Consider the following 22,009-nt stretch of genomic DNA (forward strand, 5'->3'; position numbering starts at 1 on the left):
CCTACACAAAGAGTTCCATCAGCTGGTGACATACTTGTAAGTCTGAAAGACAGTACAGATGTACAATAAAAAACAGGTTTCATCTGGTTGTCTTATTGTTATGTTCCCATTTTCAGCTCTTACAATGAAACCTCTCCAATGGATGCTACAGTCATAATGTTCCTGCAGAAAGTGGATAGGCTTATTGCACCGGCATCTTGCTGACTCAGCACTTTGCTGGTCAATTAAACCGATGCCCTGTGGAGCCTGACTAAGTCAATACAATACATATAGGCCTACAGATGTACATTAGTATTTTCATCATAATGATTGGGCTGCTACTCTGTTTCAATATGCTGCTTAGAGTTCAACTGATCATTTTTAACCCTATCTGTCTCCTACTAAATATGCACATATACTACTAATATTCAAATAATAATTACTTTTGAGGAAATGTAATTCTTGCCTTGATTACAATCTCTGGCAACCATTCCACTTCAGAATGTTTGACATTAAACAGAAGGTACAGAAAAATGAGGAGGTTGGGGCGGATGGTTTGTTGTACACATATTGGCAAAGTCAATGCATCCTGTCTCCACCATCTTTCCCTAACCACATAACTGAGTGCTTTGAGTTGCATAAACAGCAACAGCATCACAGTATTTTTGTCTCCTACGGAACATGTCATACACCCCCATCCTCCTTTCCCTGATGCCCCGATGTCAAAAAACAATCAAACGTATATTAAACCACAAGGGGGCAGCGTTGATCATACAGTGTCGTCATAGAGACAAGACACACATGCAGCGTTTTTTCTCTCACGCAAATGCGCTTCATCCCGGTGACCCCGAGTGTCCCACCAGCACTATTCTGCCTGGAAAAACACTTTGTGGAAACGGGCCCTCTAGCTGCTGAGTGATATCATTGGGGGCAATTTATCAGATTACATGCATCTTTCTCTGGAGCCACAAAAAGGCTTCATATTACTTTTTTCACACATGCAGTAGTACTGCAGACCTGTAAACACACTTTAATGTGTAAAACTGGGAGAGTAACTCTTCAAAACCCATCTCCAGTCAGTGTCTCTTCCTGTCCAACCTTCAACGTTCTTTCTCAAACAGAGCACAGGGGCAGGGTTTATAGTCATGCATAGTTATTACCATTGCAACCAGACTACTGATAAACAGTAAACATCACTATCATGGATTAGTGATAGCATCGATATTAGCATGGACAAGCAGCATGAATATTAGCAGGGATAGTGATAGCTGTCACTCAAACAGAAGTTCTTGTTGTGTATTGAGGAGCTGCAGAGTTTATTCATGATCAAACTGTAACCTGTACTGTACATTTACTGCCACGAGACAACCTCTCTGCTCAACTTCCCCTCTGCTCCGCTGACTAACACCGGTCTGATCTGAATACAATCACTGTAGCTATCTTTCCTTCTCTTGCTCGACCACTAACACACTGCACACTGCTGTTTCTTAAAGGAGCCACGCTGCTTTTAGGAACCTTACTGGAGGATGACGTATGACTCCCACATTCTACTATAGCCGTATTAGCAACAGCAGAAATGATGTGACTTTGAGCACAAAATTAAGTTATTTGTCAAAAAATATTTGGCAGACATGTGGCACACCAGCATTTCCAGGAAAGGACTCTGAGAAATATGAAATAAAATTACCAAAATACACACGAGGGGGGCTGTAAGCTGTAAGTTAACCCTAACCCCTAACTTGAAATGTGTTGACTGTTAGCAGATTTTTTCAATACGAAGTTCAGAATTCAAGCAAATAAGTCGTACATTTAAGGAGACATGGTTGTCTGTTTTTTTTTTTTTAATTTAAAAAGATTTTAATGGATATTGTTGTTATTATAAATATACAACTCAGCAGTCAGTGTTTGTGTTGGTAACCAGTTGGTTTTCAGACTGCAATTTCTCTGACTGTTGTTGCTATGCCAGCTTCCAGGCTTCTGGTTGGTTCACTGTGTTGTCTCCAGCATATAAATAAGCCAAGGAGAAGTAGGTCAGGTTTCTTCTCCCTCTCTCACTCCATCCCTCTCCCTCTCAGTTTCTACACGTCTGTCTCCATCTATCTCCTCCCTCAGCTCCATCTCCCCCTGATGTTGCAGTGGGAGAAAGCTGCTTTGTGGATCCCTCCCATTAGACATAATAGGGTCTGGTTTCGCTCATCCCCATGTGGTGAAGCAGAATCAGTCATCCCTGCTGGCTGCCTCCCTCCAAGGCACTCCATTTGGGGGACGACTGACACCAGCCTCTCATCGTTCAACACAGAAAATCCAAACACAAAGAAAAGTCACACTGGTTCAAGCAGGTTAATTTCTACCACTGACTGGAGATGTGTTATCTAGCATATGTCTATATATAGTATGGTAGATGTTGTAACTAATCTGCAACCCTCAACCCTGAGATGACTGTTCTTTACCTCCACTGAATACATCATCTCTTTACCCTGGAACTGGCACTAAAAATTAACTGTAAAACTCAAAAGTTCAGATAATTAATCAGAAACTAGTGTATATTCTTTTTTTTGTCCTTTCTAGGCCATACTTTCATACGTTTTAAAAAGGAAAGTACAATAATTCCTGTTGCCATAGTATCGTGTGATATACTTTTGAGGTGAGGTAAATAATCACATTAAAGAAGAATATGTTTCATTTTAGCAAGGTTTTTGTCAATCACTTTAGTGGTTTGAGGTACAGGATCATTATTCAATGCTTTATTTAGTGCTAGTTGTTAAAAGGTCTATTACATGCCACTGGGCTGAAGACTCTGTAAGGCATGGGAGGAACACAGGCAGGAAACGAAGGCAAACTGACAACTGAAAGAGGGAAAACATATGGACCAAATACCCAGGATGTTTACAGGGAAACTAATCAGGACAATCACAATACAAAGACAAGAATTCAAACAAAACCTGAGCCATGACAGTGAAACCTACAAAATAAAACAGGAATTAACTAAACTAAAACCCAAAGCCAGATTTCATGTAGCCCAGTTCATTTTTAGGGCCCATATATTTTTGGTGGTGGGCCCAGATTTAGTCATCAGGCCACTATTAGTTGACCAGGAGCATTCGATAGAGTGTGAAGTCTGTGTGAAGCTTACATATCATTATCTTATCTTTTCTGATCATTGTTGAAGCTCTACACCCAACTACTTGTCTTGTCTCTGATTCTATGGATGCTGTCGTGGCTTGTGAAGATGATAACTATGGTTAATACTGGGGGATATTTTGTTATATTCTGTTATCCTTTCAACGCGCAGATTGCCGCAGATGTCATTGGTCGGCTTGCTCTGATGAGTTCCTTTTGTCAGGGGTGATTTAGACAACATATCATTTCTCAGCATATGAGGCTAGTCAGTTTCCAGGTACTCAGACAATCTGTAATGCTGTCAGCTGGGCTGACGGGAGGCCTGTCAATCGATAAAAGCCTTTCTCATCTACTCATCACTTTATTCCCTAGCTGCAGGACTGTGGACCTCCACAGTCAACTCTTCCCTCATCTGTGCTGGTTTCAGTCTGGTGGCTGCTGTGTAATAGAGTTTGATAGTTTCCCTAGAAATATAATTGACCAAATTGTTATTCCAGTTTATCCAGCAGGATGGATTGTTCAGTTTGTTGTATGTCCTTGAAATGTGATGTAGGTGCTGGACTGCTGAATTCCTGGAGTGGAATCAGATTACCTCTCTCTTGCAGCACTAAGCAGTAGTGAGTTGTCCGGCTAGGTCTAGCTTGAGACTGACGGACTCTTCTATGATGCAAAGCCCTCTAATAAAGTACACCAATTTAATTCCACAACCTTTTTTTCTGGCAGAATTACGTGTTTTGTTGTGGCTTTAAACTGTTCCAGGGAAAATGTCCTTTCCTTTCTGTGGAAACTGAAAATGATTTTCCTACGTGAAGTTTAAAGATTCATTAGATTATATCTTAATATTTCTGAAAACAGTACAACAACTCCTGATGGCAATATAGTCAATGCTTTTTGATGTTGTTCTGAGGTAATTACTGTGTGTATTGGCACGGAAGGAGGATCTTTCTCATGCAGCCATATTGATGAGGATCAGTTGTTTCTGGTGGTTTGAGGTATAGAAGCATTGCTGGACAGCTGTTGAATGTCTCTCTGCAGTCTGATATTTTGGAAGGCTCCTTGCTGAGTACTGACTGAAGGTGAAGTTGGATTTCTTGTCAACACAGGAACCAGAAATATTTGTCTTTAAAATTCTTTAAAGATGATCATTATTTTTGCTTAATTACAAATCTATGTTGTAAGTTGTAGGTAATGATATGACTTGGACCAAAGTCTTTTTAGTATAATACTAAAGAGTCTCTTCCACTAACTCAGAACCTGTGGTGCTTTCTGGACTCCGCTTTGGGAAACATTGGCTTCACAAAAGCTAGGAAGCAATCTTATCTGTGATTTGGTTGTCTAAACCTGAAACCTCAGCCTGTTAAGTGGCAAGTAAGAGCTGTAGTTTCAACACATTGTTCAGTCTTTGAGAGATTTAATATGTTACATTTCCCCCATTCAAATGTCTGAAGAGGACTAGACTTTTGTTACATAATTGTTGACAGGTATACTTTCATTATCTAAAATGTTTCCAACAATGTTTACACCCAGAGAAATCCTCAAGTTTACTCAAGGTGCATTTCATTCGTTCGCCTTTCACTAAAATTCAGTAAGAGAGTCGGGGAGTGAGGAAGGAAGTCGGCAAGCATCACTAAATGTCAAATTAATAAAACTTTTAAACGTTATCTCATGAACATTTGTGCATCATCACGTCATTTTCATTAGCAGTGATGGTGTGTTCACTACCAGTGTAGTGAATTTTCACCTGGTGTCACCAAACGACCAGATTATTTTACTGTACATTAGGCATATACTAGCGAGCAACGACATGCACCAAGGGTGTGTTTTTGTCTGTGTGTTTGAATTTAGGTCAACCACTCACTAAACTCAGCACTCACCAGAGACTCTAGTTCTCTCTCTTCTTTTCCCCCTCGCCTCCCTATAATGTTCATGAAGTAAAGCAGCACTTCCCCTCCAGCTCCTCTCAGCCGTCAGCAGTCAGCATTACAGGACATAAACACCCAACAATGGAGGTCACCTACATGGATCTCTGCTGCAGTCAGGTTGATAATAGGAGTGAAGGTAAATCCCAATAGTTCTAAAGTAATCTCTGAGCTCTCCTCCTGCCGTTAAACAGATCCAGCTCAGAGGAAAATCCAGTGTGACTCTGGGTGCTTATTCCTCCCGACAGTCTGGCTCTGCAGCCAACTCTCTCCTCCCGAACCGGCCGGCTCTGTGCATTGGCCATTTATATTTAATGTGGGAAAATTACTTGTTATATTATGCAGTAATAAAAAAATGTCCTTCGAGTAATTGATAAATTAGTTGTTAGATGAATCGACTAATGATAAAGAATTGTTAATCAACATCAAAATAAATGTAGGTGCAACCAAGACCATGTCGAGGGTTAAGGTTAATTCTCTCTCTCAAAAGTGCTGGTTATACCTGACGAGGTGTCAGCTGATTTAAGTTTTGATGTAAATGTTATGATAACCCTACGCAGTCAGTGTCAAGTGTGCAGAGGTTTGGATGAGTGGTTGTCAGGAAAGCAGCAGTGCCAGAAGCCAGGCTATTAGTCCTTTCTGAACAGGCACTTCACTAGTTCAAAACTAATGACATCCCCATGAACCTCAGCTGTGTTTGTGTTTCGTGCTAATTAGCAAATGTTAGCATTCTAACAAGCTTAATCAATATATGATGAACATGGTTAACATTATACCTGCCAAATATATTCCTGTGTAAGTGCTGCTACTTCAAGCCTGTTAGCATGCTGATATTAGCATTTAGCTTGAAACACCAAGTGCAGCTCAACAGAGCCATTAGCATTGGCTGTAGTATCATAGTCCTATTTGCTCATAGATCTCTGATATAAAGGCACTTGAAAAGAACATGAGAATGGAAAACCTTTGAGACTGGATGTCTTTTAAGGAATAAAAGGCATAACTAATAACACTTCCTGGTGTTTTCTAGCCTGTCCAAAGCCTGACGCAGTGACAGGCATTGTTAAAAGTTATTTTTACCTTACACTGCTTGTTACTGTCAGGTTGTTTGTGCTGTTGATGGAAGGGAAGAGTGATAGAGGCAAAAGTTTGTGATTAATTCATAAATGTACACCTTAACCTCTGTGTAGAGTTAGATGAGACAGACTGAAGGAAGCCTTTGAAGTCCTGCTGAAGCATTTCCATGGGAACAGAGCATTGACTGGGGCTCTTTGTTCTTTACACTGTCACACACACACACACACACACCCCGTGAATGAATGTTGTCGATACACAGAAGCACACACACTGCATCATATGCGTTTAGTCTCCAGTGAGACTTTGTGTGACAGAGTTATTGATGTACGTAACATTCTTTGGTACTAATGTAGCAAGTTAAGAGACAAGCTAAAAAAATAACCACAAAGAAAGAACCAGTCAAAGAACAAACACTCTGGAGATCATATTATGTAACAGAGAGTGAACTCTAAGTCTCAGCTTTACAGTAGATGTGTGTGAGAGCAGGGAGAGGCGAGAAGCCATCCAGAAGCCTACATCAGACATGGTTATGTACTGAGCACCAGATAGCAATTGTATATAAATAATAGAGCTGGGGCAATGCAAACAAATCAGAAAACTAGCTGACACGTTCTGATAACCAGCATTAATAAATACTAAATGTAAATGTTATTTCACTCTTAACAAACAATGAAATGCATTGTATACATTAATTAAGCAATTGTGTTTTGTAAACTAATGTTTATAAACCTTTACAATTGCTTAATAAATGGTTTAAAAAGCATTTCATTGTTTGTTAACAGTGAAATAACTATTAACTAAGGTTGAATTAACTATAACTTTACCATTTATTAATGATAATTATTGTAACATGGTGAAAATTACAAGTATGCACATGCACAATATATTACTATATAATATATCATTTCAGTTTGGTGTAGCTTGTACAGTTGACTTGACTCATCCATAATGATTCAACCATGATATGAAACTAACACTACATGCTTTAAGACCTCTTCAACAGAGCTGAAAGATTTGTCTTTAAATGCTTAATTAATACAGTTAAGTACATTCCTAGATGTTAATTTCTAAATAACACCACTTCATTTGCACTAACAAAAGGTGAAGTAGAGGCAGTGTTCAATTGGTACACGTCCTATGAATAATTCCAATGAATTCATTACCTAGTGTATTCTAGAGTCTGTTTGTCAGTGCACAGCAGGTCAGCTGAAGATGCCAAAATGATCGGACAAACCTGCAATTCCACATATATAGAAAATCAAGTCTAAAATGACAAAAGAAAGAGGAATTACTTTTGGCTTGGGTTTAAGGGGAGCAGTTAATACAACAGTCTGCAACAGTTGACAGTAGAAATACAGCTTTTATGTTACAAAATAATCTGCCAGAAGTGTGTGTTTGCCTTTGCACTTCATTGCCAGTTGACCTGGTATTTTTTAGTTTGTTTATTTTGTTTTGTTGGAGCACTTTGCGTTGGCACCTCCACTGCTTTGGCTGACTGGCTTTATTCAAATGAATAAGGGAGCTGTCGGTCGATACATGTCGGTCTGTATCTGCCTGCTGGATGTGTAAAAAGATTCTTACTTGCCATCACCTTCACCATATGAATTTATAAGGCTGTCAAAATTAGTTAATGATTTTGGGAGATGGGTGCATATTTGCATGTGCATGGATATGCAATACAAGTCGAATGAAATTTGTCGCATTATTTTTGGGGACAAAAAATATTCACAAAACACAAAATAAATATTCAGATGTTTCCCAGAATAAACGTGAAGTGAAACACTAAAATATCCCAATATCCCTAACTGATTTTGAGTAGTGTATACGTGAAGTCCATATTACTGCTCAGTGCACCAGTGGTACGTATCCTTATTCAAATTTAGATCAGGAAATATCTAATCAAAGAACGAGCAAACAAGAAATTCATTGTGACCACAGATACTTTGTGACACATATACTAAATTTAGTTACTAGACATGAGGTGTGTCACAATTTGAATTCTAAATTGAAAATCTGTTGAAAAAATGAGGCTGAAACTTTAAAGGCAGTACAGGTGAAGAGATAACATTGTCTGAGATCCCTTATTGATTTGCTTGAGAAGATGGTGTACTTGGCACAGGGTTGAAAAACTGAACTTTGTACAAACTGAATTTCTATCTTTTATTGTTGAATCCCTGAAGCTTTGTGTTTGTTGTTGAACTCTGGAAACTTTATTTTTGGAAGGTTATATTTGAACCTGCCTAACCCGAGCTTTCAAAAAGCCACCAGGATAAAGTCACGCTATTGTTGTAACACACCCCTGTCATTTTAAAGAAGAATTTCAAAATGTAAGTGACAGTTGTTGTAACAAATCCAGATGCAATAGTTTAGCATGGCATTGCCGACAGTGCTGAAAAAAATATGACCTCATCTTGAAATGGCTCCCTTGATGAAAAATCAGTGATTGTGAGTTAAAGACTAACCTGTCTGTGTCCTGTCCTGTGTGTCTCTTACAGAAAGCCTACTGTGGCCACTGTAGTGAAAGGATATGGGGGCTGGGCAGGCAGGGCTACAAGTGTATCAACTGCAAACTGCTGGTCCATAAGCGCTGTCACAGACTCATCCCTCAGACCTGCCAAAGGCTTATGGTGAGTATTTCATCATGTCCCAAGCAGCAAGCAGCACAGTAGCAGCCTGTCACATCCAACGCCAGCACAGTCTGTCAGCATTCTGGTGCACTCTGAGATCAAGCTTACATGTTGCCGACGTGAATCATGAAGATTACATTCCCTCTACAGGAGAGTATTTTGTGATAAAGGCACAAGTTTATAAACGTCTTTTACTTACAGTATACTGTACGTGTTCATCACAATCAGGTTTACTGCCAAGAAACATAAGGTAGAAAATATCAAAAAGATATAAAGCAAGTCCTGGAAGTCCTGAAGCATAAAGATTGACAATAAAATATGACAAAATATTATCAAAATCTTAGAATATATATACAATATAACCTATAAAAAAAGAAGAGAGCTCCACAGTTTCAGGCAGGAATATGCAAAAGTATCCAGTATAAAGTGTAAGGAATATGTGCAATGTACAAGACAGTAATCCAGTTCATGTAATGCATCGAGTCGGATGTGTAAATGCACTGTACTGTATGTTTTTCTGCTGCTAGGGGTCCCTCAGTTAAACAATGAAAACAAAGGACTAGTTTGATTTCATTATGAAAGGTGTAACAAGCCATTCTGGAGAAAGACAGATGACAGTCGAGTCTCATTCCCAGGTTGTTAAGTACCGATGACTGAGGAGCCACCAACCCAAAGCACTGGTGTTTGTGAACCTGGGTTGTGACTCCATAATCAACTGTCTTTCTTCAGAACCACTTCCTGCAAATTGAAGTAGCATGGCATCATGGGAGTTGCTGTCTTAGCTGTTAAACAACCACCACTGCTGATTAAAATCTATCTGATGTGACTCAGACAGAAGTGTTCACAGATGTGTTAAAGTTTTACTCACATTACATTTAGTCATGTTGTCTGATGTCTCATACGGTGGTACACGTGTTACCCCAGAGCTAACAAAACGCACTGTTACCTTGAGCAAAATCAAGGATTTCTCTGGGTTTGAACATTGTTGGAAACAATGTTAGTAGACAACTAAACAGAATATATAACACAGGACCAGTCAGTTTTCGTCATTTAAATGTGTAATTGTTATACCTTTAATGTAACTTGGAGTGACTACGAGGGATGGGGGCTGGGGATGAGGTATATAAGTCCATTTCAGCAGGGGTCCTGGGCCTGTTGATGAGGCCAGCTGCAGTCAGGAAGAAACTAAAGTGTTTTGTTTTAGGCGTGAACATAGCACTTTAATATGATCCTACAGTTTTACCTTCAGCCTTTTCCTCAGTACCCCTGTGACCCCCATCTTGCAGTTGCTGACAGCACACATACATGTAAATGAATAAGAAACATTGTACAGTCATGTCCCTGAGAAAGTGCTGTAGTTGCACAGACTTCCCAGTGAGCAAAGAGTGGTCTAGATCACGTCTTTTAGACATCATTTATGGACATCCAAGACGTCTAAAAGACGTCCTCTGGGGAGCCAGAATGAAAGTTTTTTATACGTCTTTTCTGGATGTTGTATAGACGTTTATATATCGTTTATCCACTAATTCTGGCTGTCAGTGGACGTCCAGATCATAGCCAGTATGAACGTCTATTCTCAATTAATTCTGGATGTCAGTGGATGTCTAGATTATGGCCTGACTGGACGTCTTTTCTCAACGTCATTTATCGACTAATTCTGGCTGTCAATGGACGCCCAGATCATGGCTTGGCCATGTCAATAGTCAGGCCATAATCTAGACATCCACTGACAGCCAGAATTAGTCGATAAACAATATATTAATGTCTATACAACGTCCAGAAAAGACGTATTAAAAACTTTCATTCTGGCTCCCCAGAGGACGTCTTTTAGACGTCTTGGATGTCCTGAAATGATGTCTAAAAGACGTGATCTAGACCACTCTTTGCTTACTGGGTTAGATCAATGCATTCAAGCACAACTCTACAAAGCTAGTTTTAGTTTAGTGACAGCAAACAAGTGTGCTCCATGTAATTAATCCATTTAACCACAAAGCAGGCATCTGACCAAACACAAAGATCCAAAAATCAGTGCTGATGACCAAACTCTGACTAGAAAATCAATGTACTGTAGCTCGGTACTGGATGACCTGTCCTGTCAGCAGTGGGAATTGATCACAGCTTCAGCACGGTATCTTCAGAACTAGATAAGTGACTTTGAGGCTTGATGAGATGATGTGATTGAATGCCTTTTCTTAGTGAAACCCCCACATTATCATTAGAGTCTTCAAGTAACAACATGTCTGCACATTAACTGAGGGCACCTCCAAATGCAGACTTTTCTTTAGTCCTTACAAACATGATTCATCACACGCTCTTCCAGGAGTGTAAAACCATGAGTGGATATTTCAGTTGTTATTTGAGGGGCCATGTCAGGGGATATTTAGGTGGACTTCTGAATGTCTTTTTTCAGGATCCAGTCATGCCATCACAGGAGCCCCCTTCAGATGCCAAGAGTGAAGAGGTGGACCTTCCACCGGATGACGCAGAGGACACAGATGGGAGTAAGTCACTGAAACCTTTTTCTTCTCTTTTTAACAAGGGAGTAGAATGCTACCATGTTATTGGCTCTAGTTTATTGTAATGTCTAAAATGTTCAATGTACAAGCTCAGTATTTACTCCATATCTTCAGACTTGAATGTCACTCAACTTGGTGAAGAATAGTAAATAAGATGATGATGACACCGAATTCTCAAGAGAACTAATAATGAGCTATGGCAAATGTAAACAGAAGTTCATAGCTTGAAAAGGGATGTGTATGCAGTAGTTTGAGATGAGGCAATCCAGATAAAGTAACAGTTCAACCAAAAATGAAATTTCAGTCATTATCTCCTCCCCCCCATGCTGATGAAAACTCAGGGGAAGTTTCATAGTCCACAAACATTTCTGGAGCTTCACAACAAAACAGTATTGCAGCATTCTTCTAATCACCTGAAGTACAGTAGCTGAAGACTTGTTATAAAATGTAAAAAACAACTGAAAAAAAACAATAATGGCTTCATACAGCTCGTCAGGCAAAATCCAAGTCTCCAGAAGGCCAGAGATCCCAGGATCCCTTTGGTAGGTACTAACGACTCCAGGCCTGGAACACCCAACAGAACTTGCAGTTTTATTGATGTTTTATTGATCTGACCCAGTCATCTAGCCATCACAATTCAAAGTTGCTCAGATCCTTACACTTGCCCATTTTTTCTGCTTCCAACACATCAGCTTTGAGGACAAAATGTTCACTTGTTGCCTAAAATATCCCACCCTCTGACAGGGGCCACTGTAATGAGAGCATAGCCTTGTATCTCAAACCACTGTACAGACATCAAATATTAGATTTTGGGTGACCGTTCCTCTAACTGGAAATGCTAACCTAATGGATGAGTAGTTTAATAATAGTCCATTAAGAACATCACAGTGACTAATGCTATTATCAGTATACAGTACCTAAACATAATTCATGGTGATTCTATGGTTGTCCAGTTCCATTAGAATGGAAAAAATCTGTCTTGTTTTATAACTGTAAGTGGGAAAAGTTCTTTGGGTTTGAGCTATGCTTCAGTGTGTAACATGCATTTGAAGGACACTGCTTATATACTTGATTTTGACCAAGTGTACTGTACCTGTAGGATTAAAAAGAGGAACCCTCTCAAAAGCGAGATGGCTCATCCAAAGGGCTGTATACTGAGCTGAGTCATCCATTGCCATCATCAGAATGTTTTTCATGAGACCTTGGGACTTTGTGCAGCTGTGGATCAGGGGGATCACTGTGGCTGTGTCCCAAATCCCCATTACATACTTATTCTAAGCAGGTATTGAGTATGCAGTGTGTTCACACTGGAAATGTGACAAAAAAGTTTTTAGTCAGTATGCCAATTAAAAAACGCTGGCTTCTTGAGGGTGCCATTAAGATGAACACTATTCTTATCAGAAGCTGGGGAAAAAAAGCTCATTGTGGCTGGTGGAAAGTATCAATAAACAAAAGAAATCACTAGATTTTTAGAAAAACATTTTGGTGGCTTCTTAAGGTTTAATTATTACCTCCTCCAAGGAGGTTATGTTTTCAGTTAGGGTTGTTTGTTTTTCAGCAGGATTATAGAAATACTACTGACCCGATTTCCTGAAACTTCTCCCAAGTCTGTAAAGTTGTTCAAGGAAGAATTCATTTCATTTGCACAAATTATTTTTCACTTGGGTTAACATTGTTATGATGGGGCTTTGGCCTGTGCAGAATGAATGGCAAAAATCTTTAAATCAAGGAGATGATCGTGAAGTTTTGATTTTGACAAAATTGTAGAAATAGGATTACAAACCCACAGTACAGTGACAGCTGCCTCACTGCACTGCTGCGGCTTGCACGTGTGGTGTGGCGAGTTGCCGTGGAGCTGCTTCCACCAGCCATATCTTTCTAACTGAGTTTACCTTTGATCATGGCCATCAAACATACATGACCTAACACCGCTCCCATGGGTTTAAATAAGAAGAAATGAATAAACAAGCTGGAATAGCACCCACCTCCACCAAGGCCCAACAGTCTCCCTCTCGTACTCACTCATAGATACCAGCCGCTATCTGCCTGATTGTTTTCATCAGGATCCTTGCATTAGTCCCTGAGAAAATGAATAGAAGTGCTGAAAAACACCAGATCTCAAAGAAAGTGAGAGAAAATTCCTGGATCTGTCCCTTTATCCAGATTCACACCAAAAGTTAATGGGGTCGTGGAGTTGTGTGTATTCCTGCTGACAAACTAACCAACAAACACACACAGGTAGAAAACATGACCTTCTTGGTTATCAGTTGATCTACAAAGTGCATTTTTCCTCCGCCATTCAATGAAGACCCTTTTTGTGCTGTATGACATGTACAGTACAGTAGAAGTGTGATTCCTGGATTCCCCAGACAAATGAATAATAGATTGGCTACTTTGTTCAAATGATTGACCTCACTATCACTATCCTCTCTTATGTAACTATGTGACTCTCAGCTGTTATCTAACCACATCAGTGCTCTCTGATTGGGATCCCATAGAACAGTCTGACATCCTATTAAAGGAGCCTGTGAGCTGATGTCAGAGTCTGTTTGGAGGTCCCCCTGTGGATTGACCATGTTTGGTATTTCCTGTGGATGGCTGGGCTTGATTCTGTGTACTCTACCACCCCCTGCTGGCCAGAAAACTGTCAAATCTCTAAGTGCACACATTGAAACTGCCTCCATATGGTCATAATTCAGTAACTGTCTCTTTGTCTGTTTCTTACAGTATCTTTTTTACCGCACAACTGTACAGTGGATAAAACAGAAGATGGAGATACAGAGGTGAGAAGGGCTCTGAATCAATACAGAATTGACTTTGGTAATTCATTTAATAGATAATAATGTGAAACTCTTAAGTTTGCAGGTTCATTTTTTGGTCTTATAGTTTGTGAATTAATCCGCCTTTCAAGCTGAAATGATTTCTCTTTTACATACACATATTACTTAGAAAAAAGGCCAAGAATGATTTTTTGTTTCAAAACGTTTGTAAAGCATTGCTGCTTTGTAATTCCTCTATATAAAACTTGGATATAAAAAATCAAATATCTAAAGCTTTAACCAAACATATTTATTTTGAATGTATCCGTACACTCATAATATTACCATCCCCCCAATCTCCAGGACATCAAAGCAGTCGTGGATGGCATTGATGGCATCAAGCTGTCGCCGGGCCTGGCCCTTGGGCTGGGTGACTTTGACCTGATCCGAGTGATCGGGCGTGGCAGCTACGCCAAGGTCCTGCTGGTTCGGCTAAAGAAGAACGAGCAGGTGTATGCCATGAAGGTTGTGAAAAAGGAGCTGGTCCATGATGATGAGGTGAGGCATTAAGCATACCTACAGTAGGATGTCAAGGATGTGAGACAGGAAAGGAAGGATAGGTCTATACTGTAGCTACAAGGGGTGTCATGATTTTGATATTAAATCAAAAATCCATCAAAATGAGCATTCAGTTTCAAAGGCAATCATTTGCGTGCCACGGCAACAAAAAACTTTCAGGAATGCTTCAAAGATGACATAGCTAGCTAACCAGTAGCCTGCAGCTGCACCTCCAGACACTTATCCCTGAACACTAACACAGACAACAGACTGGGAAGAGAGAAAAAAGGGTAACTCTGACAGTATCTGAGATGTTTCAGAGTTCAAACTGATCTCATTGTCTGAGATCCTTAATCAATTCAGAGTGTTAACGCAGGAGAGATTTGAGAAACCAAACGTTGTTACAAACTGAATTTCTATTCTATCTGAACTTGCAAACCCTAACCTGCAAAAAGCCACCAGGATAAAGTCAAAATGTTGGTGACCTCTATTTTCTTTACCTCCACCAAGGAGGTTATTTTAAACGTCCGTGTCTGTTTGTTGGTTGGTTGCTTTAGATAAAAACTACTGAACGAATTTCCACTAATGGAGGTCTCAGGACAAAAAAGACCCCATTCACTTTTGGTGAGACACCAGGAATTTTTTCTCACTTTCTTTAAACTGGCAATAGACAGGTTTTCTGCTTCAATATACCATTATGAAATAAATGTTGATTGCACAATGTAATGGGTATAATATAATGTAATCATCAGCATTTACATTGGTTGCCTATACACCTCTACCTTACAATTTTGTTTGCCCCCAGGCACGCAGTTTCTATTATAGACTGATTGATTGAATAAACTCTTGGTTTGTTCAGTGTTGTTAAACCACTTGGAAATGCTCGGGGGGAAGTTGTCTATTGCTGCTTCAACACTGCAAAATTCAGCAATTTTCTACATTTTCAGTAATTTCTCATGGAATTATGCATGGACCTTGATGACAACCATAGAAATTTAGAAATGTATCTCAAATAGAGATATTTGATTAGGCTTGATTGAATTAGAGGGGCCTAGGTGGAGTGCCATTCTAGTTTTAAAGATGAAATTGGTTGTACAAATCCAGATGCAAGTCTAACAATAACATAGCCATCAGTGCTGACAAGAAATCAAAAGTCAAATCAAATTGTGGATTTGGAAAATCATGACACCCCTAATAGCTAAGTGTACTTTATTACTGGTTATTGCTATACAAGACAGAGTGACTGAAAGACCAAGTCAGCTCTAAGAGTGTGGTTATAAATACACTTGTCACTACACCAAACAACAGTGAGACCAAAGGTACATAAATTAGCTTTCTTCTCTGCTGTTATCTCAGAATGCCATGGTACCTTGAGCAGTAGCCTTCATTTGATGTGGACTTAAAACAGACGATCAAGACACTTAATGCAAGTGGTCCTCCTGTGAGATATTGAGTCATCCACCAAATTACAAAAAGAGAAAGTGGAAACGTGATAGCTGCTTCACTCAATTTCCACTTTGTGCACTCTGTAAATATCATCAACAGCTGTTGATGTTCAAGAATGTGACCTTTGCGGTCGCTGGGCATACATTTTTGAAGATGAGTCTGACAACATAAAGGCACTGAATATTCAAGGATAATTCTGTTTTTTCAGGTCTTATTTTTTATGAATTATGTTTAGTACAATCCTCTCACCAGAGTAAATGTTGGCAATGTATGTTTCTGTAAACCATGCTGAAACTGTTCAGTTCTTTATGTTGCAACTTTACGTTTTGTTACGTTACATTTTCTATATTTTTTTGTGACAGTGCTGTGCTTTAGATTTGGTTAGGTTTAGGAGATCGTGGTTTTGCTTCAGATACGTGGTACATGTTGGTATGTTTTTGTCCCCACAAACATGACTTGAAATTGTCCCAAGGTCTCCTTAAAAATATCCAGCGGTGTGTCACGGGCAAATATTGCAATGCATTCTGGAATTGCATTCACTATTCTAAATACCTGTTCAGTCACCGATTTGTGTATAACCTGGTGACTATTCTGTACTTGTATTATGGCATAAAAAATATTTCATGTGTGACTGAAGAAAATTCTGATTCTGTATATTTCTGTCCACTACTACTGCTGCATGCTTTCAGCTACAGAAACCATTCAAATCTCAAAATGTTCTGCTCAAGGACATTTATGCTTGTATTTGACTCTTTTCATACGATACCTCTTTTACTTTCTTAAGTAGACTATTTCTAAAATTCTAACTTTCTTTCTTTCTAACTTCTTGATTACATCTGCAGCAGTGTGTGATTGGTTCCAAATTGTTTTTAACAACTAAACTGTAAACTGTGTCAGACTCAGTCTGACACACAGAAGGCTTAGATATGTTAAAATATTCCACATTCATAATACTTTTTTTTTTTCAACATTTATACACACATGCTGACATACACACACACATTGCTGTCCTGCTCAGTGGCTGAGTGGTCAGAGAATCAAGCGCGTGTCCATACAGTGGACCTCAAGAATGCCGGTTCAGACCCTGACTCTTTAATGGAGAATTCAGGCAGTTGATTTCACCTGCAGCATTTTCACTTGGTGTGTCACTAGCGAGATGTCTTCATCGGTAACAATGATCTCTCCTCTACTGTGTTGCTCAGTAGCAGAATGGTTAGCACATGTCCACACACCTTGTGAGATCTGCAGGTTTGGCGGTTTGACTCCTGACTGGTCAGCACTGCAATGCAAGACACTTTCTTCATTTCCAGCAATGGGCATTTCAGCTATCTAATAATTCATTTTCTGCAGGAAATGTATTTTCTAGTTAACACATTAAAATCCTTAAAATGGCACATATTCCTTCTCCCCCATTAAAATTGCATGAATAAATGAATATGCAAATATATTCTTTTTACAAGTGTAATTGTTGGTGTTTTACACTTCTTCATTCTCAGTGTATGTGCACTGGAGGCTTCAAGTTTCCATGTTGCACTTGTGTCTACCGAGTATTGGACCAGGATTGGCCTTCATATTATTTGTGATGCCACAAATCGCACTTGTAGTCACACGTCTTATAATCAGAACTTCATTCAGCACAGAGAACATTTACACTTGGAGCAATAAATGTAAAAACAGCCATCTAGAGTCAAACCCTGCACAAACATCTTTCTACACAGTGAAGGACCTTCAAATGTAAGATACAAAAAGAAGTTGTTGATTGGGTGGGGACTTTAAAAAAAAGGTGATCTTTGCAGTCTGCTGCTTTGTGTCCAGAGATGAATTTGTAGAGCACAGAGATTGAAAATGTTAATATTTTCTTCAGGTGTGACAATTTCTGCACATTTAAAGTAAACTGTCAAACTGTCTTTGCAAAGAGCTCTTTTTACCTTTGGATGGCCTAAAATAAATTAGGAACAAGGTGACCCATCCGTTCATTCTTGTGGATGTATTGTGCCACACACACTAGCAGATTATCATGCACGTCAGAACACCTGCACCTATTGATTTTTATTTAAACCCACATGGAGGTGACGTCACTGGTGGCTATATCACTGCCCTAATTCCCAGCTTCAACATGCGTCACTGCTCCAGAAAAGCAGCAGTTTAATCACATTCACTTCCTCCAGTGGCTTGTCTACTTTTATGTGTGTTTGCAACCTCTGCTTTGTGCTGCAGACATCAAATGATGTGATGCTCTCAGACCAGCCAATGTGTACTGCGCTATAGGGGGAAACTCATGGAAGACACAATATGTGATGGTCTGTACGGCTTCTGCACTGGTCCAGGATTTGTGACAGATAGATAGAAATCAGTGGGTCACATGTGTTTCATGGATGAGGAGATTAATTTGAGATACTTTGTGTATGAAGTTTTCAGTACACATTCTTAGACTTAGAGGCATGGCTCTGGGTCCCGTGGGCATGAATTGAGAACCGCTGGATTTTGTAGCAGGTCTAAGAGCAGTAATCAGTGAGGAAAGGAGGGATGGAAGGATGAGTTGGAAAGGGAGAGCGGAGATAGAACACTGAAAGATGTATGGAGAGATGGAAAGATGGAATCCGTAAAACAGAGTGATGATGACTGAGTCAGAGACTGGTTGGAGCTTTTCAAAGAAATGAGTCAAAAGGAATTGGACAAAGGGGGGAGGGGGGAGGGGGGGGGCACAAAAGTGGCAGAAAGCTTATGAATTGGAAAAAGGGGCTTAGGAGGAAGCAGGAATAAGTGAGTGGGTGACTCACAGGGGAAGATGAAATCCGGGTTTAGCATCTTTTATTTCAGAGATGAATTGCAAGATGAACATGACGCGAAATTCATTTCAAAAAGGAAAAGTCTGCATAATGCCCCTAAAGCAGGAAATATGCAGACATACATACCATTCACATTCATTATATATTCTACATGTGAATGTAGCTGGCAGAGCACAGTGTGTCCTTATTTCCGTGGGCTAAGACACATTTTATTCACAAGAGTCCAAGAAACAGGATAATCACAATACTTCCATATTCAGCCTCTTAAAGGGTCAGTTCACCCAAAGGTTATTTCACATACTTCTGATGGTAGCCACTCAGCAGATTGGTTTGGTTTTATGTGTCCAGGTTTTAAGACGTGTTTAAGAAATACCCCCCATGAAATAACGGTGTCTTCTGTTGACTGTCCAGTGTGATCAGGATGTTATTTCTGGAAAGAGATGTTGTGAATTTAAATGTTATTTTCAAAGCTGTGAGAACCACAAACTAATTGAAATCCACCTCCATTGAATTGGAGACAGAATTCTCAAAACCTTTACACATTAGGTTAAATATATATATCAATCTTGTGTCTTTGTGTTAAATACAGAACATGGTTAGCCAAGCTTAGCATAATTAAGTTAGTTAGTTCAAAAAGTATGATGCATATAAAAGGAAAAGTTCACCCAAAAATGATTCATTTTCCACTCACCCCCCCATGTCGATTAAAAACAGTGTGTTAAAGTTTTTGTAGTCTACAAAACAATTCTGGACAACATTTCACAGTAAAATGGTGTTGCAACATTCTCCTAAACAGCTGAAGTAGGTGGGGGTTTGTTTAAGAATGTAAATGTAAATACATTTGGCTTTAAAAAGGGTGTAAATGATGTCTTTTTAAATCAAAATCGGATCTTGTGGCTTCCAGAGACTTAGATTACACCAGATGAGCTGTATGGAGCTTTTTTGGTTGTTTTTTACCTTTTTAAACAAATCCCCATCTACTTCAGTTGTTTAGGAGAATGTTGCAACATCGTTTTACTGTGAAATGTTGTCCAGAATTGTTTTGTAGACTAAAACTTCAAATGACATTCCATCGACATGGGGGCGGGATTGTCTACTGTCTGATTCACTGAATTTTTTTTTTTATCTCTCGGTGTTGTTCCTTTAACAAAAATTGTTGCAGCATGTAAATCCACCAGGTGTTGGTTTTACATTTCTGTACAACAAATAAGATGTAGGTCTGCCGGGGAGTGGGAGTCTCCCCCAAAGAGAGACGGAGGAATGAGGCAGGCATTTCCAGTATGTGCAGACTGCACTGGGCCCAGGTGCAGCTCATGTCACTGACGACTTTACATTTGGCACCTGCAAAACACTCCCAGAAAAATACAACAGGGACACCTTGTACCCAGGTTAAGGAGACATTGCAAATTAAAAAAACAAAAAGAAGACGACACATTTGATGGTGGAGAAAAACAGGCATGAAAAAAGAAGAGAGCTGCACCCTGTTGGCTTTGCTGTTTGTGTTATATAAGGCCACTAGATGGCACTATTGCTCAACATTTGAGTCCTTAAAAAACACACAGACCACTGGGCTCATGCAGCCAGGCCGAGTATCACTGTCCAGAGTTACTGCATCTTCCAACATCTGTACAAGTAATCCAGGACAACATAAATCATGTTACAGGCCTCCACTTCCTTTCTCAACTTCTCATCTTTTCCTCACATGAACGCTTTCTAGTGTTAAATCCACATTTTTCTGCTCGTTGAATAACAAAACAAAACTGACACCTTAACAAAGATAATAATTCTTTATTCGAGGAAATGATCAAGTCCTCCATATGTTTTGATTACACATCCCATTTTAATTTATTCATGGCTCTATTCATGCACATTAGTTTAATAATTCATCCCTGTAGTAGTCTAATGCCTGACATCAAAGGAAGCTTGTAGGAGCGCTGCACAGACGACTGTGCAACTACCAAAGCAGCTGAAATGACCAACACAAGATGTGTTGTGATATTCTGCATAATGATATGTTTTTTGAGTAATAATGAGTTGACCAGATGGAATTTGGTATCATATGCACAGCATAGGGTCTCAATTCTGATGCTGTAAATGAACCATATGGGGATGAAGCACAGCATGGGGAACTCAAGATTTAGACACAGTCTACCGTAGCTAACATAAAAAATTAACTAACATCAACTTAATGACACTTTAAATCAGCATAAAACATCTTCCCCTCAGGCCAAACCCTCACAGCTCTCTATAACTATAGTTAGAACAATTAAAACCTCAGCTGACTGATAACAATGATACACACTGGCTACTCCAGAAAATAAAGATACTGCTTAATGACTGACAGTGCTGAGGGTAACTAATCAAGTGCTGTATTAATAAAGAATAGAGATATTTATTTCACTTCATTATTTCCATTTAAAGCAACTTTATATTTGACAGCACTACATGTATTTCATTTCAATACAGTGCAATATAATACGATACAATACAATATTTTTCAGCCCTGTGATGAACTGGCGACTTATCCAGGGTTTACCTCGCCGTCGCCCAATGTCAGCTGGGATCGGCTCCAAGCCCCCCTGTGACCCTGAAAAGGATAAGTGGTTTCAGATAATGGATGGATGGATGGATGGATGGACAATACAATATAATACAATAGCTCCACCTCAGCAAAGTTCCTACATTTTTGAACAATCTCCCTTTGGCCTTTAAAAAGCAGCTGAAGATCTACCTGTTTAGACTTGTCTTTATTTTTATCTTTGTTTGATGTGTTGCTCTGCATTTCATGTCTTCTTGATGGTACTTTACTTGTTACCAGAAACATGGTGACACCCGTGAACATGTTCCCGTTCCAACCCATGACTATTTAGTAGATATTACTACTACATTTTTACATGAGTACTCAGTACTCATGGGTCTCAGCTCTCATTTTGAGTTTCATGACTGGTCGTTGTTTTGAGTGGAAGTGAACCCAAACAGAAAGGGCCAGCTTTCTCTTGTTGCTTCATGCTATCGTGCCCGCAGGCTGCAGCTCACAGTTGCATTGCGTTACGATTTTCAGGCGATACAGTGCAATGTTGTGTGAAAAAAATCTTGTGTAGCTTGAAGAGTCGCATCTGCATTTGCATACGTCAGTGGACCCTGTTTCTGGCCTTATATGTTAATTAATAATATATAATATAATATGACATATATTGGTATAACGGGCTATTCTGTAACACA

At 39.4% G+C, this 22,009-nt stretch overlaps 1 protein-coding gene across 4 annotated transcripts in view; it reads left to right on the forward strand.

Moving 5' to 3' along the window:
- prkcz (protein kinase C, zeta) overlaps positions 1-22,009 on the forward strand; it is a 136,213-nt gene that overhangs the window by 67,945 nt on the left and 46,259 nt on the right. For all 4 annotated transcript variants that reach the window (XM_084366365.1, XM_084366366.1, XM_084366368.1 and 1 more), the window contains 4 exons: positions 8,588-8,719; positions 11,130-11,220; positions 13,963-14,018; positions 14,358-14,552. In XM_084366365.1, coding sequence (XP_084222491.1) covers positions 8,588-8,719; positions 11,130-11,220; positions 13,963-14,018; positions 14,358-14,552 — 474 coding nt within the window. The remainder of the gene's footprint in view (positions 1-8,587; positions 8,720-11,129; positions 11,221-13,962; positions 14,019-14,357; positions 14,553-22,009) is intronic.

The sequence above is a fragment of the Pagrus pagrus genome (genome assembly GCF_965226575.1).
Source record: "Pagrus pagrus genome assembly, chromosome: 11".
NCBI classification, from domain to species: Eukaryota; Metazoa; Chordata; class Actinopteri; order Spariformes; family Sparidae; genus Pagrus; species Pagrus pagrus.